Genomic DNA, 24674 nt, shown 5'->3' on the forward strand with positions numbered 1-24674 from the left:
ACTGGACTGAAAATGGGTGAAAATGCAGCCAATGTCCAAAGAAAACCTTTGAAAGAGCTTCAGAAAGTCTGGAGAGCAATTGCTGAGGGACACTTTAAAGAATTACAAGAAAGTCTAGTTCCTGAGAAGCAAAATATTAATGCGGGGTGCCTCAAGAGTTTTGCACAATAGTGTATTCATATTGTATTCACAGACACATTCATAGATGTTTACAAATTAATCAGGCTTCATGTCAAACCAGTCTCCTAGCTGTGAGAGCGTCTTGTTTTTGTCCTGTCAGATGTTGCTGCTCATGACAGTGGTGGGTCCTCAAGGATGAATGTTACAGAAAATTAATCAGGAGAAGTGGTTTGGACTGAGCTTTACTGAAATCTCACTCTCTTTTGCAAAAATCAGAAACAGAGTTTTCCCTTTATCGGAGTACTCCTCCACCTCCACCCCACCCCCCCACCCCCGTTCCTTCATTTCAAATATCAACGCAGGTACCTCCCTCCCTCCCAGCCTGTCTTTCTGTTACATAATGCCTAGTTTCTCTCTTTCTCCTTGTGCTCAGCTCACAATTCAATTCAAGTTGGTTTTAGGGGCATGCCAGTAAAAAGAAAAAAAAACTGTTGGCAAAGCAATATATAGCATTATTAAAGATCAAATATAGTGTTAATATTGTTTGAATTCCTACTGTCTCTCTTTACTTCTCACTCTGTTGTTTTGGAGCATCTGCCTTCCAGCAGATGCTCCAAATCCATCCATCCATCCATCCTCTTCCATTTATTCTTTTTCAGGAAAGAGTAATAGTAGCTTATTTCCAGGAGGACATAGCACGTATGTAATGTGACTGCTAGGGTTGTAGGCCACATACATCTTAAGAGTGAGGATAATTTCTTGCTTGCTCTCTTTCTGTCTCTAACTGTTCCCTGTGTGCATCAGACTTTTGTTCCCCTTTTGTCGCTCCAACTTCTCAGCTTAGACTGCACAGAAAACTGGCATTTCCCTCGCTGGGCTCATTAAAGCCCGTACTTTGAGAGCTGGGGGGGGGGGGGGGCATGACAGTCATTGGCACCGACAGCAGGTTAGTGACAGCTTCCTAATGCCAACAGCCATGTGGACAGGTAAACATCTAAACAAATAGAGGAGAGGTGAATGGAGAGAGACAGGGAAGGTCAGACGCTGTGGATGAACTCAGCTGGTGGTTTCTGCATCTTCAATCCCTGCACCATGCAGATGCTTCAGTGGGGATAAAGCCCACTCGGATGGAAGTAGAAAGGCAGATGAACAGAGACAGGCACTGGAAATAAGTGGGAGTAAAAAAGAGATGGAGATGAGGTAAAAGGACAGCAAGCGAAGCTGTGACACACTCATGATATCTATGGAAAGGTCAGGAGATGATGAAGCCCTTGCCAGCGTTTTCTTTCTTTCTTTTTTAAGCTCTGTGGGGCTCCCAGACGGCCAATCAGAGTCCTTCTGTCTCTAAAGAATGACAGTAGTTGCTCATGAGGACTTCTTTACTCATTACTTCCCATCCCTCCCGCCTCTCTACCTCTCAAAACCAACTCTCATCTTTACTCAGATGAAAGTTGGTTTTGCAGAGTTCATCTTGCAGCTCAGCCACAGCATGGCCCTCGGCAACCAATTAGCCTAGAAATGTGTGCTCTACACCTCTATACTGTAGGTTTCACTGTATAAACCTGCCCTACATAGACACGTAAAGAAGAAGGGGCCGTATGGTTGGAATAGCTGCTTTAACCTACCACGTAGAGAGCTTGATTTTCCTTGGTTTATTATTTCAACTGTATAATTTTAACCATTTTTTAAATATAAAAGGGACAGGCAGATTGTGACATCCAAAAAGAAAAAATAGGCCATTTGTAGGCGTTAATATCAACGTTCCTGCCAACAAAATATGACATATAAGGTAGAAAATGAGAATGGCAGCATTTGCTGTGAGCCAGAAAGCTCTCATGACCTCTAAATTCTCCACTGGAGTCTGCATCTTATTTCATTATCACCCAGCTTTGCTAAAGCGTGCCTTCGGACATAGACATATTAATCATGAGGGTGTTCTGGGTACTGCTGCATTTCCAATAATAATATGGTTAAATTCTTGCTTGTCTTCATTATCATTTCAACCATTCTTCCCTGGAGAATAGTACAAGTATCCATATTCTCATGTACAGCATCATTACGTACCTTCCACAAACAGGAGAGAGAGCTTTGTTCCACCTCCACATTTTTTGATATCTGTGCCGAACCATGGAGAATGGATTTTAAAACTGTGACAGTAGCCAGCATTTTTCTTAAGATAAGGTTACATTTTCCGATTAAAACTGATAAGAATCTGTGATTAAATAACTCTCATTCGACTTTAAAAGGTCAGATAAGTTTTCCATCTAACTTGGTGTCCTTTGATCAACAATGCCGCGCCCTCAGGCTGGACCTCAGGAAAGATAAGAGTCTTTAAGATATTTATACCCTTATAGCCTTTGACGATACTATAAATTGGCATTTGTAGGTATGAGTGCCTGCGTTATGACAAAATTAAGTAACAAAATCATCCTACAGAAAAGAGTGTGGCTGATTTTGCAGTTAAAGAGTCTGGAGGGTGGTCGGTTTTCTTGTAGTCTTTCAACAATCACATTTAACAGAGCAAAAATGAAATTGACTTCAAACTTTTCTTATGTACAGCTCACTAACTTCTTATTCCTCACCAGTTCCTAGGCATATAGTTGATAAAAACTAATAGTTTGTGGCATTATCACATTATCAATGTTTAAAAAATGGTGGAAAAATGCACACTAAAGCCATCCTGAACAACTCTGATCACCCATCTTTGTGGAACAAAAACACATCAGTACTGGAAGTCTCCTCTCTCTGCTGTAAAATGGAGAGATACAGAAAACCATTTGTGCCCACAGCCATCCGGCTTTTCAGTTCTCATACAAATAGCAGATGAGCTATACCAGACACATGAATTTCCCTCTGGGATCAATAAAGTTATTCTTTTTCTTATACAACATATTACAGTGGTGTTAGTAATTCCCCACTGAGCTTAGTGTGACAGAGGAACTCTATACTGCTCTTTATTTTTGGTGAAGTTGACAGCACAGCAGCTCCAGCTGCATTAGCTGATGTTGTGTCCCATTTGTCAAATACAGTGGTTAGTCATCATCCTAAAGGCTATTTGTCTTGTGAAGTTAAAGCGTTCTGCTTGGAAATAACAATGAAATAACAGTCTGCCAGCATGATCTTTGCAAACTGCATATGTGCTGTACTAAGAGCACAAAGCCCGCCAGTTAACAGAGGCAGGGCTTACCGAAACAAATCAATCAGCCCCTTTGTGAAAGCTGTAGTACCGGCAGGTCAGTCAGTGGTCAGTCCCACAAGTGTATGAATGTGGAACTATGTTACTTTTGGACAGAGAAAGACACCTCAGCTAGAGAGAGCAGGAGTGCTGTAAGCAGTCAGGCATATGTAGTTAACAAGGTAGTGATCTAGGTATCATGGACAGTCTCAGTCAACACAGCCGTCAGTTTTACGTCTTACTGACTGATGATTTTAAGACAAGGCGTGCTGTATTATACCTTTTCTATGAGGTCACTGGGCTGAGGGTAGTAGTCTGAAGGCTGATCATTGGATAATCATTGGTGTTACCTTCAGAATGAGAAAAACACCTTTTCTGTACTTTTTCACAATGAATCCATTATTTTTGGCAGTGCAACTTCTTTGACATGCTGTCAGTTTGGCGCTGACAGTTGCCAGTGTGGGTGCATAAATTGTATGGCCCTGCAACAGCCTGGTGACCCGTCCAGGGTCTATCAGACCTCTCGCCCTATGACAGCTGGGATAGGCCCCCCCACGACCCTGAATTGGATAAGTGGATGGATGGATGGATGGATGGATGGATGGATGGATAGACGGACAGATGGACAGATGGACGGATGGCCAAAATGTGTGAACTCTGCAAAAGACTGAATAAAATGGACATAGCTTTGGGGTATGAAAAATGAAGCCAAAGTGCAACCTGTATTCTTTTTGAAGGGCCAGCAGGGGGGCAACTTATTTGGTTGCCAAAGACTCGGGTTGTATAGAAGTCTTTTGGAAAACAGCCCTCAGCTCTCTTGCTCTGCGAACACTTTCCTGATGCATTAATGTACTCAGTCACTAGTTTGAGGTCATAATGAAGTCCATTCTGTAAATAAAGGTCATCATTAGAAGAGTCAGAAAGGGTCTTCTAATGATATCCAAGGTCAGGGTGTGCTCAAGCTTGAGGCTTCATAACGGGACTTCACTAACCAGTGGGTGACATCGCGGTGACTACGTCCATGTTTTAGATAGAGTTTCTGCCTTACTTTATTTTACATCATAGTGATATATAACAAGATAGCAGATGACAAACTGCAAGCTATATCATTACGATGAATATGTATGAGATATTTCCTCTCTTAATGGAACACTGTTACACCTCTAACAGCTTCAGCAAACCTGGAGATAAGCCTTTAGGCACTTTTTGTGCATCTTTGGTCTCCATTACATTCTTTGATGCGTGTAATACTCATGGGTCCTTACATTTCCTTGCCTTCATACACAACGGTTGTTCTGTGTACTCTGTGTAAACTGGAGGAAAGCACGGACAGGCAAGCTTGTTTACACGTTTGTGCTCTGACAGCAATTTGGTGTATTTTAGAATTTTCATATTAGTTCAATAATGTGTATTTAAAGTATTCCTTTAGTTTTACCCATGCAAAACAATATTTAACAGACTATCTTTTTTTCTACTCTCTTGTTTCTGGCAGGAAAGCCAGTGTTTCCATTTAAACATTTAAAATTGGAACCAGATGAAACTGTCTGTGTGTAAGCCTTAATATGACAAATTCACATTAAATACATCCTCATCTTTGTCTGTGTTTTTATAAAATCTGGTGTTTTATGTGTTAAATTTATGCTGTCATAGCAGTCCCACGGATCCGGTTCATGACTAGAGCTAAAGCTGAATTGATTAAATGAGTAATTTTTGCAGTTGGCAGTACTTTAATCTTTCTACATCAGATCACTGTAGAACCACACTGATTTGTTTACAACTTCCCGTCATGAAGGCACGGCTGTCTGTCAGGGCTGCTAGGGCTGCATATCATAGGTGCTTGATTTCATACACCTGTGGCTGTGGAAGTGATTGGAACACCTGAATGATTTGGATGGGTGAATGAATACTTTTGGCAGTACGTCCCTCTTCCACTGTGTCACTTTTCAGTAACAGTGTCACAAGTTCACCGACTCTAGCTTCTCATATATTCAGAACACATTTGTTGACGCTGAACTGAACTTAAAGTTTTCAAGTGTCAGTCAGACAGAATAGGACTTAAAGATACTACATTTCAAGTGTTTTAGTATTTTTTTTTATACGTGACATGATTAAATGACAAAGTGAATACATTTCTTTAGCGAGTAAAACGCTCTCAGTCTGCCAGAATAATTTTTTTATGCAGGCGTGTTTGTGCTGCAAATGCTATCATTTATTTGCATTTGTATCTGTACTTGAGATGATTCTCATAGTGGAAGAGAAAACATATCCCTCTTTTTCACTTGTAACACATAGCTTCATTTTGCACAGCTAAGCCTCAGAGAGGTCCGGCATTAATGGTCATGCCTGCCGTCTTGCTGCAGCTGAGCAAATGGATGGCCAAGCTCAGTAAACACGTTCATTTCCTGCAGGCTGTCGGCAGCCGCTGTGGAGCAGGAGACATCCAGTGGAATGAACCAAATGAAAGTGCAAATGATCCTTTCTTCTCCCAAGATGACATGTTTATCAGACCCTGAAAGTGTGTTTTCCTCTCTTGACTCTCTCAAAGCACTCTTACCAAAATGAAGCAGTAAGAGGAGCGTGTTTGGTGTGAGTGGGCACCTTTACACATTTCTGGTTTATCCTCTACACTTCTTTCTCAATCACCGCTCTTATCAACAACAGGCATGAGCTCAAAGTTAACCTGAGGTAATGGTGAATGCCAGAACTTAAAGTACAGTATATTTCTGGAGAACTTAAGAGAAAAGACACGGGCTGCCCTCCTTCTCTTCCCCCATCACCCCTCCCCTCGAGCAATGGTCCTCTATCTGTCCATGTTTCCCCCCATGTGTCTCAGTCAGAGGCTTCTGGCCGACTTGGCACTTACCTGACCTAGAAAACACAAAATCTGCAGCTTCCTGACTGAGCCCACTAAATTTAACACCCAACCTTTTTCTCCTCGCTGCAAGCCTTGTTGTCCCTGGAGCTTTAGGCCTTCTGACAGCAATTGATAGGAGTGCTAACTATAGCAGAACAGTGGAGGGGACGAGACGGAGGAGGAAGGTGGATCGGAAAGGTAAACAACATGCAGCCATCTCTGGGATTTAACAGTGATGCTCCGCTTTGAAGCGCGACATGAAAGGGCTTTTTTGTTACCAAGTGATGTGTTCAGCTAATAAGCATTTAATAAGTGCATGTGTTCAAGGAGTGCGTAACATTGAGATTAACCAGAGGGAGGCCTGGGTAGAGGGAAAAGAGCTGGAGGCTGAGGCAGATGGTTGGGGTGCAGAGCTAGATCGCTTTTTTTTTTTTTTTTTTTAAACATATGAAAGATTTAGAGTGGAAGAAAGCAGATTTGGCTTTTTATTTACTGAGATATAAACCCAGAGGTTTGTCTCAGAGAGTGGCTGCAGGTCAGTCTCCTGTGAGACCTTATAGGAATATGTTTTCTTCAGTATATTACTCGATACCTCACAGAGGTGAAAGAGTGGTTGGTGCAGCCCTCAACAACAGTCCCAGTTTGTCATGTGACCCCTTGGGAAAATTAATTACCCACCATGTGTTCTTGATTCTGCAAAGTGGCATTTTTAAAAATATTTTACACTCCAAACAATTAATCTGAAAAACAAGCAGCTTATTTGCTTGTTACAAAGATTGTTGTTTGTTGCTCCCCTAACAGAGGTGCATTGAGCTGGCATGTGCAGCACAAGGACCCAGAAACTGAATAGGATTCAGCCCTTATTAAATCTTGTGTTGCAGCAAGTTTAGGCATCTGCTTTTTGTCTTAATGAGTACATCCTCCTTTAGAACTTCAGTTCAGTTTAATGCATAAAAGAATCTTCCCATTAAATAGTAAAACTATATGTTTTAGAGAGATTGTCTCTCATTTGCATTTTGCAGTTTCATCTACAACAGATGGTGAACCTTAAAACAACCAATTTAGGAAGAATAAATTAGGGGTTTTTTACTGTTTGTTTATAGTTCAAGCTATTAAGTTGATATGGATTCATGGGTATGCCTTATGATGTGTATTTAAACATAATACAACCATCACCAGTGTCAATATGATAGCCAACCGCTCTGAATGAGTTTTACTCTTATACTTTAATGCAGCATGTAAAATTTGTATTGTAGCATCTTATAAAGTGGACCCCCTTTATCATCCTTTTTTATGTTAATTTACAAAAATAACATCATGTTGTATTTAATAAAACCTTCAACTAACAGCTGAAACCGTGAACACATCAAGAAAGCGTTTACTGAGGTCTGACTGCAAGGGCACAGAGGCCTGTCTTCCCATAGACTTCTGTACAACCAGAGATCTTTTCACAGCAGGACTTGGCCCAGGATTAAGGAAATTCTGCACTAGCTTCATTTTCCAGACCCTGAAGATATGTCCATCTTTGATCTAAAGTTTATGGACACCATTAATCATCTTGTAATGCCACTAAAGTCGCCATGAGCCCTTTGGGTGCAGGTGCCAAGGGTTACAACCTCTGCCATGCTTTGGATTCATTGTGTGTCCTTCAGCAAGGCTCTTAAACTCTGAGCTGTGTGTTTATCATTAAGGTGCGCTGCCTAACTGTGATGACTAAAATATATATGGTAAAAGCCATGAGTAAGCTTGGAATGGTCCTACATATGATGCGATATCTCCTCGGTGATGGATGGCACGCATTATTAAAGGATAGTAATGAACTTCCTGGTTTGCTATTTTAAGCACAGTTTGAGGCTCTTGCCAGTAGGCCTGCCAGTCTGCAGTATTTTCCACTCATCTTCTTTCATAATTCTTTATTAAGTTAATAAAAGGGAATTGAAAAAGCTGCTCATTGTGCTCTCAGCTTTTTAATACCACTGAACTTATTTTTGTATTAGGACTTATAGGTGCTTTAAGTATAGATAGAGTTTTAATATAACTCAGGGATAAAACATCTCTTGGGTTTAATTAAGGAATTACCTCTATGAAAAACAGAGTGGGGACATGCCGGGTTACATTCAGAACCCTTACCTTACCTAAATCCCGTGCTTTCCACTCTAGAGACTGAATCTTTTTTTTTTTTTTTTTTTTTTACTGTGAATTTTCTAATGCCCTGTGGAATCATTATCCAGTGACCTCCTGAATTAACATCCTCCACCCGTTCGGCAGCTCGGTAAAAAGGCTGAGGTTGGAGCTGGACAGATCATCTCAGTGGAATATATAATTAGCGTCATGATCTGCAGTAGATGGGTCGCACTGGCAGATAGGTCACATTGAGTCCCAGTGGAATTTTTCCAGCAAATTTAGGGAGGCTGTGTTGTTTAAATATAAACTTGAATTATGGTTATATATACATTTTGAAACTTGAGACATTATAACACACAGCAGCAGCTGCTCTGCCCTTTTCTTCTATGACATTATTAATTACAGCATCCTTGAGTAATCTCCTCTCTTTCACTTGGCTCCACACAATATGCACTCTTCTGAATAATTAATGAATTTTTGTTGCTTTTTTTTTTAATGGATTACTTCTCGTTTTAAAGCAGAGTTTGCATGTAGCTGCTCCCATCAGGAGCCCCGCTGTTATTCTGTAATTGCTGCTAGTATCGCCTCATTAAGGGATCCTCAAAAGTTTTCAGAACATATGGGTGAATGACTGAGCTGCCTTTATTTAGATTGTTGGATGTTTTTTAATGTGCTGTTCAATCGTAGGTATGTGTCTCTGCTTGCCAGGCGCCCCTGGCTGACCCTATGGAGATTAACTCCAGGAAGCAGCCCGCCAAGCTCCTCGTTATTAGTGCCGTTCTCCTTTCTTAGTGCTGATTAAATAATGATTGTGCAGCAGAAAAAACTAAACAAACAAACAAACAAAAACAGTTTCATGCTTCAGAGTGCAAAACTATTAAAAGTGAGCATCTGAGCTGTTGTGATGCAAAGCAGGGATTCTGTAGGCGTCCGCCTTTGAGACTGAGACAGACAGGCGCTCTCATCTGTAGCACTACTTCATGTGCTTCGATCTTGCCTTTAGGTTCCCCCTGCAACCAAAGGCTTCTAGCAGCATACATAGAAATATCCAGAGAAATTGCGTGGTCCCGTGTTAATGCTTATTGTGTGTCTGTGCGCTTGTCTGACCACCTCTAAAAGGCGCTCTGTAGGAGAGATAAACAGGTGCTATGTGCAGCTGGTGGTCAGAGATTACAGCCAGCGTTGTGACAGCATCTCACCCAGAGCCAGCGCCGCCGTCCTTCCCGCTGCTTGGAGACATGGAATCCAGAGCCAAGTCTAAACCCTGGACACAGCCCACATGAATGGCCATTTTTTCCTCACTGTTGTGTTTGCTTATTAAGCGCACCACCTTTCAAAATTCCCTGGTGCGTGAGACTAAAGCAGTCTGATAGCTGCAGTGCTGAATTCAATAACACTTGGACTGTTTCTGTATGTTTGCTGTGTACGTTCAGCAAATGCAGCTGGCTGTTTGTCCTTTAATTAAACACGGCCTCTGTCTCACCCGTAACTTGCTGAATTCAAAAGAAACGTAATATAAAACAAGTCTGGTGATTTTATATGTTTTCCATATTGTCTAATCCCCATGAATTAACACGCATTGTTTGTTTATCCAAAATCTCATAAAGCTTGTAGCCTAGTCCTCTGACAGAGATGTTCTCAGTCAATCCCACACTGCCTTGCTGCTGTAAATATTTGCTACTAACACACCAAGCTCCTCACTGAAAATCTGTCCCATCAACTATTTACTCACGTTTAATGAAATCTTTGCTATAAACCACAATCCCCAGCTGACAATTATTGAGATTTTTTTAAAATAGAAAACAAAGTACATGTATTTCTGACCTCTGTTTAAAATGGACCTATTATGGTTATTTTTACATCCCCAGTTCCATATTTTCGGACTCAAATAGAGGAGCTTTGCATGATTTACTGTTAAAGATAATCCTTATTTATCTCGTGCTGGACAAGTTTTGCTACTTAACAGCCTTCTTGATATTTATTTGGGCAGTTGTTTTGAAGCTTTATCTACTATACTGTTCAGTTGCAAGACTCCATATATAAAGTCACCAGTCAAATGTGACAAAAAATAAGGTTTTAAAAAACTCTTTTCCCCTTAAAGTTGTGCTTCTACCACTATTTTTGCTTTAATACAATTATTCCATAGATTTCAGTGCAGGATTCTTTGAGTGCCACATCTCCCTTTAATTGTTCAGTCACAGCAGAGTAAAAATAGGATTTATTTTTTGCATTCAGCGGCCGATTGCAAGTAGATGTGGCAACCAGCTGGTCCACTGGACCACTGTTAATATATGCAGTCCTCCTAAAGCACCTAGAAGAATCAGTGAAAAGTTAAGGATGGCAAAAAGCATCTGCTGGAGAGCTGAGAGGAAAAATATAGAAAATAAAAAATGCACATGGCTACAACAATGAAATAAAATTAACCAGATAATTGTATATCTTCTAAGTGATTAACAATAATCAGGGTCATTTAAAAAAAAATTTTTTTTATTCTCATTCATTGAAAAAAACATTTAATTCTTCCAAAGCCATAGTTCTTATCAAATTACTGTCACAAGCTCACTGTCCACAGTCTCACTCATAAGATCTGGAAGAAGTTATTCATCACCTGCACCTTTTTACTTGTCTCCATCCCATCACACTCTTCAAATCTGTCTCATTGTTTTTCAGATCATTTAGAAAATATTAACAGATATTTTAAGACTGGCATTTCCCCCGTTTCTCTTAAATGTACCATACTCAAGAAAAACAACTTGGATCCACTGGTAATTAATAATTATAGACCTATTTCTAATCATTTGAAAAAAAAAAAAAACTTTATAAACAACTGAATGAATACCTTTCAACTTGCAGTATTTGTGATTAGGGACCGATCAGGTTTATCATATAAGAATCAGGTCTTACTAGAGTCATCAATGACCTGAAGATCAGAGTCACAAAGAATTTCAGTTTTAGTTCTGCTCAATCTCACTGCTGCCTTTGACACTTTGAAGGCTTTATGGTTCAGTTGGTGTAAGAGGTCAGGTTTTTGATTGGTTTTCATCATAAAGTGTAGATGTTTCTGTGTTTCAGTTAGTACCATTAGATCTGTAAAAAAATTCAATCAGGTGTTCACCAAGGGTCAGTTCTTGGTCCAATATTTTTTAACGTTTACATGCTCCCGTTTGTTACTGTCATAAGGAATTGTAATATATCCTACCATTCTTACACAGATACACAGTCATATTCATTTTCCTCTAATGATCTAACTTCTGTTCACAAATTAAGAAGCTGCATTGATGACGTTACCTTCTGGATGTCTCAACACCTTTTTAGAACAGAACAGAGACCCATCCATCCATCCATCCATCCATCCATCCATCCATCCATCCATCCAGTAACCTTGGCATTATTTTGGATTCTAAGCTCAGTCTTGATAATCATATTAAGAAGATCATCAGAACTCCTACCACTTAAAAATATATCAAAAGAGAAAATTCTTATCTTAAAATTGGTCCATGCATTCATATCAAGCAGGTTAGACACCTGCTCGATTTGCTGGATCACCTAAATTATCAGTAGGGCAGCTTCATCTTTTTCAGAGTCAGCATATTTAAACATATTACCCCAGTATTGAAGTCACTTTGCTCATGCCCAGTTCAGTACAGAATTATTTTTAAAATCTTTCTATTAGCCCATAAAGCTCTCAGTGGTCAGTGAGACTCAGTGTCTATAACCCAGTTCGACCTCTTAGGTCCTCAGGTGCAGAGCTTTGAACTGTTCCCAGAATTAGATCGAAGTGTGCTGAGGGTGCTTTCAGTCACTGTGGTCAAGTTCTTTGGAACAAGCTGCCTGCTGACCCGAGGTCAGTTACAACTGGTTTTAGATTTAAATTCAGACATAAAACCTTTTTATTCTCATAGGCTTACATATAAAAACTGTGTGTGTGGGTGTGTCCTCTTCATTACTTGTCTAACCAGTATAATGCACATGGGTAATTTTAACATTTATGTAAAATACTGCACTCACATTAAGAGGTTTGACATATTTTATTAATTATTTGTTTTGTAGGTTTTTGTTGGCAGCCTGGTACTGACACATAGGTCTGCCTAAGAACGGAAATCTTGATTAGTTGTGAGTTTGGTTAAAGCAACAAAAAGTATTATATCTTAACATTTACCAGACGTGCATTCTAATGGGTAAGAGAGCAGATCTTTATCTTAATGAGCAAACATTTTGATCATAAGATTGTTTCTTACCTCTGTTGCTTCCCAAGGGTGTTCCAGCCAAAAGAGTCCCCAGGCTTCCTGAGTGCCTTTTAAAGGTCCCAGGTGGCACCAAGTAATTGAAGTGGGGATTGAATAGCTATCAGTTTTTATTGTAGAGTGTGGGTGATAGGCCAAGTGGGGAAATATTTTATTTACAAGTTGTTGTTATCTCTGTAGTATTGATTTAATGTTAATAAAGATGATCAGATAAGACTGTGTGTTTAGTTTAGTGTGTAACCCCAGAGAATGCTATAGCTTGGGGTTTAATTAGCAACAGTCTATTCAAAGCTGCCAGTTAACATCAGAGACTGTTGCTGGAACTCTGCTCCACCATTGGGCTACTTTGCTTGATTTTGTGTAATGTTTTATGTTTTGTGTGTCAGTGTTGGTGACACTGTTGGGTTGGCATCTCATCTCTGCTTCAAGCCTCTTATTTTCATCCAGTCGCTACAGACCATCCTAACAAGCCCTAAATGGGTTTTTATGTTTTTAGCTTTCATGTTAAGCACATTGAGTTTAAGTGTAACGAAATGTGCTGTATGATTAAAATTGCCATTGCCACTTTTAATCAGAGTTGCACAGGTCACCTGGTGGGAGGCAGCCTGCCTCCAAACAATCGTGACCCAACTCAGACTGACAGCAGTGACTCGTGGACATATTGGACACAGTTTAATTGCCATCTAAATTATAAATGCAGACAGAATGTTAACATGTTGCAATTAGTCTGAGTCAGTCAATGCCTCTCTTTGCAATATGGGACTCAACTCAATAGGTTGTATTCTGATTATATTCCTATATAAAAGCAAGCTTGTCAAATGCAGCAACAGATTGAAGCTGTGAGTGGCTGCAGACCTGGCCCCCATCTTCAGAGACAACAAGATCGAAGTTCATTGCACACAGTCGGAATAATTTTGGTCATCTGTCACTATGCCAAGAAGCAGTACTGTTACAAAATTATATCTGAGACAAAAGTAAAAGCTTCCAAAATTCTCTCCTGTGGTAGTTGTTGCTGAGGTCTCCAGGAACATATTCTTCCACTTGTCTGTTACTTTTTACCCATTTTAAATTGATTGGGGAATAAATTACAATATTCCAACCAGCTGCTGTCATTCCAGCCAATGCCAATGAAGCAGATTAAATCCATATTTAAGTTATGTGTGCATAAAAGGTTTCCTGCTCACTTTGTTTATCTTGAAACATCATTTTCTGTAACTTCTAACTCATTTGTTGGACAGCTGGACGGCACTGTTCTTTATTTATTTTTTTGGATGACTCTTGCTGGCTGGAGGCTCGTCAATCCAGAGCCTGATGGTGGTCACTGTGCCAATTTATCAGCCAGCTCTCCCCCCCAGATGTGCAGCCGGCCAGCCGGCGGACAGATTTGGCACCGTCCTCGGATTTGCCCCTTTTCCACCCTGCTTGTTTGAAAACAAACTGACCTTTATCTCTGACAAATATTCAAAGCAGTCTGAATAGCAGGTGTTCCTAAATTAGAATTTAACAATGAAAGCCTTGCCAGGAGTGTAATAATAGGCCGGCTCATGCTGACCATTAGTATTTTGGAGATAATGTTACAGAATAATTAGGAACATTTGAGTGTCCATGACTGCTTGAGAGAACTGGTCTCAGAAGGTATCCCTTTACGGTGCCTCAGTCCTACACTGGCATGTCACAGCGATAGCAGGGGTCTTCCTTCTCCACTGATTTCACTCTAGGTGAAAATGTGTCCATTCATATGCAAATAGCTTGCAAAACATTCCGCCTCACACCTCTCGCCTCCAAATTGTCACTTTTTTTTTCCTGCTCCATACTAAACTGGTCTAATGCATTGAATTGCTAATATACTCTATGAATAAATGAATAAATCCTTTTTAAAAGTCATCATTTCACTCTGCTGACCGGCTCCTGAGGATTCCAGATAACACAGGGTTAGTGGAAGATGACTGACAATTTTATATCTGATTGGTTTATATCTCATTGCTATGTTGTGTTTTACATTCTATGCTACTGCCACACAGTTACCAATAAATAAAATCTAAAAATAGCTGCATGCAGCGCAGGGTTCAGTAGTTGCAGAGATTAACCACAGAATACAGAGACCATGATCAACATTCAAGCTGATTTTTCATGTATAAAGTCTGACACTATTTAATAACTTTCAGCTCTCCTCATGCTTCTGTCAGCTCTCTTTAGAGACACAGAGCTTATACATAACCCAAAAATTTCAAACCTTACAGTCCTAAGGAACAAGCTTTGAACCCACAATATTTACTAATATATAATTAAGTAACGTTCCATTGGAATGTTAATAAAGTTAAAAATAAGTTTCTGAAAATTTCTCAGATTTGAGTTGTTTTGCCAACCTTTATATATATGGGAACTGAGTTCAGACAGTTCGCATTGGAAATGTTGCATTACAGCAGCAAAAATAGGCTCCGAGCTCATCACTCCCCACAAATACGATAAACAGAAACTGGGCAGAGAAGAGCAGGAGCTGCTTTATTTATTTATTTTGCTGTTTGTGTCCTTTCAGAGCTGCTATGCAGTTCACATCCAGTAAGACCAGTAAAATATTTAAAACATATAATTCTTCACCACTGCGGTCATTGACTGAGCATGCGCTGTACATATCTATTCACTTTGCCATTCTCTTAATCATAAGCTTTCAGACCACAAGATTTCGTATGTGTTACGTTGTTGTTTTGATGGTTCTATAACAACAACATCTGGCGTTAAATTCAGCAGTAGCAGCAGAAAGTTACGTGATGCATACCTTAGTAAAACTTAGCAAATCATGTTTTTGCGAGTCATTAAAATAGTGTCCTAAAATTTTGCGCTCTGAAAAGGAAAACTCCTACAGCTGAAAAATTAACTTTGAATCACAAAACAGACACTGTACCTGCAAAAGAGGGGTTCGAAATTTGCGACAAAGACAGTGTAAAAAATGGACGTAGCTACTGGGATCTCATCCATTGTTTTGTAGATGGAAAGCAGGTGTAAGGCACTTCCATATTGGATTCCTTTTTCCCGATCTGGAAGCTACATCCATGTTTTTTCCTGTCCATGGTTGGCAACTGTTAGTACATCTACTGTTCTACTGTTACTGTAGAAAGGATTGCTATTCCTTTGTAACCACCTAAATGGTGCTAATTTTGTTAGTTTTCCCCGGACACACAAAGAAGAGTAAGGTGTGCATAAAATTATGAAGCATCCAATAGTACTTTTCAGTAGCAAAATACAGTACATTCAAAAAAATTTGGAGACAAAGACTTCTTGAACTTTATTCAGGAAGTATTTAACTATAGATCAGTTTTCTAAAGTAAGTGTACTTTAATTTTAGCTTACTGCCTTATTATCTCGATGAAATGTACTGTGATAATGTGACACAAAAGGCAATTAACATATTAGCCAGTAAAAATGCTTTCTGTAGCAAGAACTGCTCGGCTAAAAGTGAGTCATAAAGGTCATTTTTGAACTGCAGTGAGATTTTCCTTTTCTACTGCTTAAAAAGTCTTAGCCCAGGAAGCTGATTCTGTTCATCCGGATGCAGCATCACCCGGAAACGTTCCGGGTGATGACTGAGACTGAAAAAAGTCACTTCGGATGAACGAACTTTCATAGATTCTCACCCGGATTATTGAGCATGCATCAAGATGAGAAGGCTTACGTTCGCATAGGAAATACTCTTAAAGCTCATTTCTCTTTGTAAAGTAACATACCAACAGCTAAAAGAGTAACCAAAGACTTAGCAAACAGTAGAGGTTTGATAAATGCTGGCTGTGATGAGCTAATGAAAGTGATAGAAGGAGGGGAAATGTGAACTTGAAGATCCAGACGGGAGAAAATGGAGAGGCTGCGAATCAGACCTGGCACACATTAGAGCTCTGTGCTTGAGGGGAAACCATGAGCACAATTAAGTAGATGATGTTTTACACAGTAATGGCTTTCCTCCTGTCACTGTTCACATAATGTCTATTTTAACACCTCATTAAGCTTGGTGTTCAGTCTTGAAATCATTTTTTTCCCAGCAAATCAAGAGGAAAAACCCTTATTGCAAAAATATCTAGCTTATTAAACTCTTTATTTGTTTGTAATGCAAACATAATTTAAACATAGCAGAGAGGGGCTCAGTAACTCATTTCAGGATGCTATCATCATATTTGTGGAAAGTGTAGCAGCATGCACAGCTGCACAAATATCCATCTGGATGGAGGCAAGGGATATTTTCTCTTCCCACTGGCATTTTTTTCCTCTGTTTTGTAAGACAGAACAAATGAGAGAAATGACTTGCTGAGAAGGTTTTTTTTTTTTTTTTTTTTGCAGTGCATCAGGGCCAGAGTGTTGTGTAAAACAGCCATCTGTGTGTATCTGACCATAATGAGCAGACCGGTGAGAAGATCCTTGGTGGACAAATCAATCCAGCAATGGCTGAGTGTCTATGACAGAAATAACGGGGCATTTTAGCATTAAATGCTCCACAAGGTGGCCAAATGTTACAGTCAGTGCAGGGACACGCTTAAGGGCCAAAACAGCTGCTTAGATCTTGTTCTTTAGGTAGTTGGACAGTGACTGATAGTGTGAGTCGTGGTTTTCTATAAGTTTCACATTCACTATGTTAGCATGCACACAAGATGCCATGTAATTGGAGGAAATCCATTTAAGGAGGAAAACCAGTGGACATTTTTAAATGCAGGTGGTTGGTAATCATATTCCACCTCGACCCCTTCCTTAGCTTTAAAGCAAGGTTGGCATCTGTTAAATAAGTTACAGGGATGAGTAATGGTGTTCCTGCTGAACTGCTGCCTCTGTGATACTCCTGTGCCAGGTCTCTTTGTCATCCACACACAAACAAGGTGGTGGTCTCGAGGAGAAATCTAGCTGAAATAATGACTTTCTCAGATTATGGAAGTGTTTCCCACAGATCCAGTTTGTATTTGTAATGGTAATGACGGTGGGGTGAGGGGGCATTCAGTAGAATCAGCTGCTACTTAAGTGAACCTCTCAAATGGTGGATAAACGCCAACCCTACCGTCTTGGAAGGCAGCTGGCAGCGTTGGTCCTTGGTCTGCTCAGTGGCTCAGTAGCAGCTCGTGAACCAGCTCTCCACCTCCTGGAAAGTCTGGTTAAAGTGGCCATGATGTCTGACTACAGGACAAGATCCCAGGGGAAGCAGCTGGATGATGTAGAGAATTAAAACAACCTGGCCAGTGAGCCAGCTGGTAGGGGAAGCACAAGATAGGAAGAGCCTTGCTGGTTAGCATCCATTGAATAAGAGTAAGGGGATTGACCAATTGGAGATGGCGTCTTTCTCTTAGATGGCAAAATAAAATGACCAAAATCACCAAATATGCCTGGGCAACCCGCCAAAGTAGCATGTTTCTCTCCAGGCTTTGTCTCGATGCAATATAGAACAATTAGATTTGAAGAAAGGCGATATTTTTTCAGAAGCTACTGTAAATGTGCATTTTCCCTCTGGCCCACTTAAGCATTTTACTGACAGCAGTGCACGTTGGTGGCATCCCTGCTCAACAGTCATGCAAATTAGCCCATACCGTCCTTTGGAGACAGCTAGAAAGCCACATCAAAAGGACTGATTCAGATTTCTTGTCTTCAGCTCTGCTATGATACGGGGCACGCGTGCTGTGGGTATGTGTGTATGTGTATGTTATTGATTGTTGTGTTTATTCCTTCTCCTCATATTAGCTATACATCGGTTTGCTATGTGATCTGTTTAATGGCTATGAACAGTAATGTTAGTATAATGACCCATCTGGAGTCCTGTCCTATACCTAACCTCTCACAGATACTTCCTGACAAGAAAAAAAAAAATGTGAACAATAGTTAAATAAATAATGAGGTGATTTGTTTGGAAGCGGTTTCTGTTGCAAACTCCTGTGTTTGAAAATGAAGTTTATTTGAGCTGCTTAGCTTATGAGTACAGGGCATCCACCCTGGATCGCATTAATCAACAGCTGAAAGCTGCTGTGGGCTATTTTGAAAACATTTTATTTGCATAGCAGCGTGGCCACATTTGTAGACCTGCACGAAAAGCATCTAAGTATTTATTTTATCCTGTGCGAATATGCTTAATTTTGCTTCTCTTGTCTTTTCTCCACCCTTTCTTCCTCTGCTCCATCCTTTCCTGCTGCAGGTATGCATTGTGCAAAAGAGGGACACCGAGAAGATGTACGCCATGAAGTACATGAACAAACAGCAGTGCATAGAGAGAGATGAGGTCCGAAACGTCTTTAGAGAGCTTGAGATCCTACAGGAAATTGAACATGTTTTTTTAGTAAATCTCTGGTGACTATCCTATGTTTTTACACTTTCAGTGTGGTCTGCTCTGTCTGTGTTGGTTACTGCTTTGCCTGTGTGTGTATTCCATATGTCTGCCCTCAAGAGATTCCCAATAGACGAGTGCATGCTTACTGTAAAATCTGTTGCATCCTTTAAATAGATGCACTCTTTTTGAATATCGTGTGTTGCATGGTTGGCACAGAGTGGTAAAATAAAAGTTTGGTAGTTTAATTAAAGCTTGAAACCAATTCTCCTTCAGAAACAGCTATTAACTTAAGAAACAATTTATACTAGAGAGATATTCTGGGATATTAATTTTGACTCTGAGCCCATGAAGCACACATTTGATAATTACTGTGGTTTGAAATGACCTTACTCTTCCCTCGAGTATGATATGTGGGTGAATGGAAGCTGCTTTCATTATTCAACGCTCATCTCCGGGCGGGACGCATTTCTAAATGTAATTGGGGACCTGGCACGGCATTCACGCCGTATTACACAAAGCACTTTACTCCTCTGTAATTGGTAGAGTGATTGTGCACATGCCTATCTTCTCCATGCAATCACTGTCAGAACATTCACACGTTCCACGATGAATTGATTACGTGTAGAGAGTGAGTAGATAAAGCAAGGCAACGCCGTGCCGTGTCCTGGGCTCATTCCTTACCAAGCCGTGAATGATTTAAGATCAATCTGCAGAATGGATTTGCCTGCTAGATAGGCTACTTCACTACAACAAACTGAGGGCATTTTAATGAGCGTACAGTAGTAGGCCTGTGTATTTTTATAATTCCCTGCAGGAGTTTATGGCTGCCAAAGCCTTCTGTGTTCTAGTTTTCTAGTTCTGGCTGTGCTGCTCTGCTCTCCCTCACTCTCTTTCTCTCTCATATACTCTGCAACCAGCACTGTTTTAAATACCCATTAGTGACAAGCTTGCTGAACTGTATCTATGTGGCTACGTGGGAATGAGAAGTTTCACACCTCCTCTCTCTGTGTTTGAGATGCTCCAAAAAGGGCCTGTCCATCTCACCGGGAGCACATAGAAACTTCCTACTCACCCAGCTCCTCTTGTTTCCAAGTTTAATTGGTCCTATACTCAAAACGTCATAAGTCTTCATTCTAATTGGACCATTATCTTTGACATCTGTTATTTTAGACAGCGAGGACCATTTTGAAAACAGATTTTCCAGTCTTGTCATGGTATCTGTGCATGTAGACATTTTTGTTTCATTTGCGAAGGATTTCTGCCACTGCTCCTAATTAACGGAAGCCAGTTGAGGTTTGTCCCTTCTACTCATATTTAAAGATGTTCAAGAACACGAGCCTTAGTTACTCCACAGCAGGGGAATCAAACATGTGGCCCCCTGGAAAAATTAGTGAAAATTGCAGTAATTGCTCCTATTTGCTTCAATAAAACATGTTGCTGATTCAGTTGTGGTCATGCCAAATTTACTAAATATTACTAGATACTTACTGATGAGGATTTGAACCAAAAATGTCAAATTTGGTTTCACCACTTCATAAGACCTGTTGCCACTGACTTACAGTCCTGTTCTTATCACTTAACACTTAACTTTTGTTGTCAGATTTTTAAAGGAGTGGGATTAGTAGCATCTTTCACTTGGGCTTATGGTTTCACCTTTTTAAAAAAAAAAAATCCTGACTAGAATGTGCTTTTTTACATTTAAAGAAATCTAAAAATTTAAAGAAGGGTTTTTCTTTAATATAAAAAGTATTATCATGATACTTTTAGCGGTCCGGCCCATGAACTAAAATTACAATCTAAAGACACACTGTAAGTGCTTCATGTTATTTTTGACGTGTCACTCTGGGGAGGAAGTTCCAGTGACTACTTTTTGTCATTTCAATGGGGAATGCCAGATTCTTGACTGCAGCACTACTATTTTTACATTTTAAGTTGTTTTTGTGTTGTGCTTGTGATGTGTTGAAATCTAATAACGCTGTGAAATGTTTCTGTTTATCAAATAACTGCATAGAGAGTGCAGTAGCAGAGAAGTCTAAATTAAATCAATATTAGCAAGATTAGAAAGAAAGGAGCATAAAGTCTTCAGTAGAGAGACAAAAGCACAAAAAAAGTAGAAACATTCTTAGTTTTCTGCTTGTGTTTGTCCTTCTTGCACAGCGTAAGAAACCTGTCAAACATGCTTAACAAAGTGCAATAGAAGGCAGAAGCACATTGTCAACAGGCAGTTGTCATTGCCGTTAGATGATGTGACAGGCAGATGTGCGTAGATGTGTCTGGATGCAGCTGTTCTGAACTTGAGCAGCTGTGTTGATGTTTTGAAGCGTTCAAGTTTGCAGACTTGTGTGAAGCTATGACAGAGAGTATCATAAGGTTAACTTTGCTCTACAACACTAGAGTTAAATAGCATGTTTTTTCCAAACCTGTAGTCAGGAGATGACAGAAAATACAGTTTGGTTTGGTTCCATCCTTAAGTAAATAGATTTATGACAGCAAGTCTAATAACAAGAAGGTTCAGATATTTCTCTGAAAGCTGGATGAGAGCACAGTGAGACATAAAGCAAATCAATCTATTGCTCGAATCTAGAGGAAGTTTTTATTTCTGTCACAGTTTACCAGACACTTTGTGAGTGTCTGTGTGTGACAGGATTGTTATGTGATGCACCTGTACGCAACACATAAACTGCTCCATTTAGCTGCTGCGTGATACAACATCTTAGCCAGGCAGGTAATGAGAGACGACTGATGAGAACCCTGACTCGTCTTCCCAGCTCCCCTCTCTCTTACTCTATGGCTAGGAAAATAATTGGTTCCCTGCGTGGGTATGCTGTTTAACAAATCTCCCTGTAGATCAGACAGATGCCAGTATCCATAGGCTTATTAAACAGAGCCATACAATTTCTGGCATTTGGCATTTAGACATTTTGGTACTTTGTTAATGAATATGTGATGGAGCAGCTGGGGTTTTTGGGAACTGCCTATTTTCAAAAACAAACACACAAAAGATGCAACCTACGAGAAACGCCAGCTTTGATAAAGCTTCATAAGAATGCTTTTATTGATACTGTGCCAGGAGGGAGGCAGAGAGATAGTCGGAGTCTTAGAAAAACGCAGGAAAATACACCAAACAGCTGTCAGATGAAGATGACTTCCACAATCACAGGAGGAGGAGGAGGGGGATTATTAAGAAGACAGGAGGGGTGCACTAAGAAAGTATTTGGCACTGATTTGTTTTGTCAAAAAAAGAGATGTGCAGAATAAGAGGATTTGTAAGGTTTCCTCCAGCTGATACCTACACAGCCTGGCACACTGCGTCTGGAAATGGAGGTTTCGCTTTCATTGAGACGTCGTTGAATTCTCCTGTGCTTTTGAACCGCTCCGTCCGTAGAAGAAATTCATTAAGAAGCAACCTCGTGAAAGCCCACACTGAATCCCATCAGCCGGGGGAAGGCTGCGCTAAGCTGGGCGGATGTCAAGTCTGCAGCCCACGGTAATTGCTGCGACCATTCCCTCGCTGCATAGAAATGATGTGTAGGAGTCAAGGGTATGCTGAATGGATTACCTTAGAGGAGGAAAAATTAACTATCATCTGCTGCATACTCCAAATCCACACAAATCCTTGTAAGGCTTTGCGATGCGTGAGAAGACGCAGACTTCCTCTTTTCCTCATAATGTTTGAAATCCCGGAGCGCAGGGGTCCCTGCCCAGAAGCGCAGAATAACTAACAGTAGGGTGCAGCAACAAATTTGATCCCCTGGTCTATGGAATACGTTGTGATAGATGTTCAATTTTGCCTTTAATGTGCCATCACAAGAGGTCATTCTTAAACAGCATTCCCAATTCCCCTTTTTTAGAAGCACCTGTGAATCATGACCAAATAGACGTCCCGAGCAGAAAGAATAGTTGGTGTTCTCAAAGAGCTTCCCCGGTCTCTTGGGATTATCTCAAAGAATTTGAAAGGTTGAAAAACCAAAACAAGGTTGAGTCATCTGGAACAGCTGTTTCAAGTGTTTTCCCTCACGCCATTTTTCCCTCCATCAGAGTCATAAAGCGAGCGAGAGGAGCTCCGAGGATGGATGTGCTCTCTCCTGTTCAGCCTCCATTAGGAATATTGATTGCAGACCTGGATGGAACAAGGCCTCGGGAGGCCATGGAACAAATTAGCCTCTACACCTCCAGTCAGCAGTTATAACAAGCCCTATGAGGGGGCTTAGTCTTAAATCATCATCATAAAAGATGAACTGTGAGATTTTTTTCCAGAAGCACACGAGTCTGTTCCTCTAATGCTACAGCCACACTAGGTGCAGCAGTGGTTATAGACTGCTGCACAAACAAAATTATTACAACAGCATACAATGAATTTGCAATCCCCATGCCTTTGAAATTGCTGCTTCGAAGACGGGGACTAGGTCTGCAGCCACTCGCAGTCAGCTGCTGTCTTCAAGGCGACTTCAGTGACCGAGCCAGTCTGCTCTCAGTTTGTGACTGAATTTCAGTCTACTTTTGGCACTTATGTCTCAGTTATGGGAAGTGTTTTGGGGTCCAGATGTCATGAGGTGGGTTGACTATGAACTGAATAGAAAGCTTTTATTGTCATCAAACATGGGGGGACGAAAATGGAGCAGCTGCCACAGTTCAGTGCCTTTCCTTAAAAAACAAGGAAATAAGAAAAATACTGTAAACCCAGTATGCATATGCTACAAAGAGCAGCAGTACAAATACGGTTGTGGGTGTTGCACGCTCAATATGGCTTACTGCAAGTGTAATGTTGGCTGTATCTGACCATAAGTCATAAGCTGGACTTGACATGGGTAACCACAAGTGTTCTATGGGCCAGATTTGACCCAAATGTCACAACACACCTGACATCTGGCTCACATACGGTTGACATTCGGCTGAGTTGAGGCAGCCAGACTCACCCTGACTCAACACTATCAGTCAAGTCCAAATGTGATGCAAAGAAAACTGGATGATGAACATTTACTGCTGTCCGTAAGGTTATTTTGTCCTGGACTTGCAAGCAGGGAAGGACTTAGGACTTCTGTTGAAAGTGCCCTACACACTACTCTTAAAGAAGAACTTTTTTTTAGGGCATAGGCTTCAAAGTGCACCTTGTGAAAGCAGGCCAGTGGAGGTGTTTTTGTCTTAAGGTGAGTGGTTGGAGGCTGCTGAGAGGAGAGGCAGTGCTCACTCACACCATTGTTACAGGAATCCTCAGAGGAGCATGCGAAAGTCTTGTGATTGAGCCACACAGCCAATTTGAGCCATCTCTATCATCAACTTTATGTAGGCCATTGAAACTTTGTAGAGCAGTTAGAGCCAACAGAATCACAAGCTCTTGCCTCACTCTAGCTTTTTCCTCAAAACTCATTCCACTGTCCCTCTATTTCCCTCTCGCCTCCCTGCCTCCCTGGGCTCATTTGTCATTGTGGCCTGATTATTTCAGCCTGTTCCTTGTACTCCTTCCAGCCGGCTAACCTTCTTCTCTTAGTCCCTGCGACTGTCGCAGCCGAGTCCTGTCCTGGCCTTTTCCACATGTCCTCCTCGTGGGTTTGGATGGTAACAGCTCTCCCTAGACTCCTCTTCCAAATAACTGCCAGGCATTCATTCATACTCAAAGGTTTGAGCAGCAGTTCCTCTGTGCTCATTAGAGAGCAGCACTCAATAAATTGTCCTCATCTCAAGTGCAGCAGGAGCACATAACAATGAGATTAGAGGTTAAACATTATGTTGACCTGTAGCTATGTTGCAGTGTGTGAATGTCTATATGATAAATACAGTTAAAGCTTCACAAATCAATGAATTGTGTGAACAACAGATGAAATGATTACGTCTTGTGTAAACGTTTTAGTCGTGAATGTCATGAAAGAGTAA

At 40.6% G+C, this 24674-nt stretch overlaps 1 protein-coding gene across 1 annotated transcript in view; it reads left to right on the top strand.

The window, feature by feature from the left end:
* Window positions 1-24674, top strand: part of stk32c (serine/threonine kinase 32C) — an 89549-nt gene that overhangs the window by 36498 nt on the left and 28377 nt on the right. Inside the window, exon 3 of the mRNA XM_030748094.1 lies at window positions 18672-18823. Coding sequence (XP_030603954.1) covers window positions 18672-18823 — 152 coding nt within the window. The remainder of the gene's footprint in view (window positions 1-18671; window positions 18824-24674) is intronic.

This window comes from Archocentrus centrarchus, chromosome 15 (genome assembly GCF_007364275.1).
Source record: "Archocentrus centrarchus isolate MPI-CPG fArcCen1 chromosome 15, fArcCen1, whole genome shotgun sequence".
NCBI classification, from domain to species: Eukaryota; Metazoa; Chordata; class Actinopteri; order Cichliformes; family Cichlidae; genus Archocentrus; species Archocentrus centrarchus.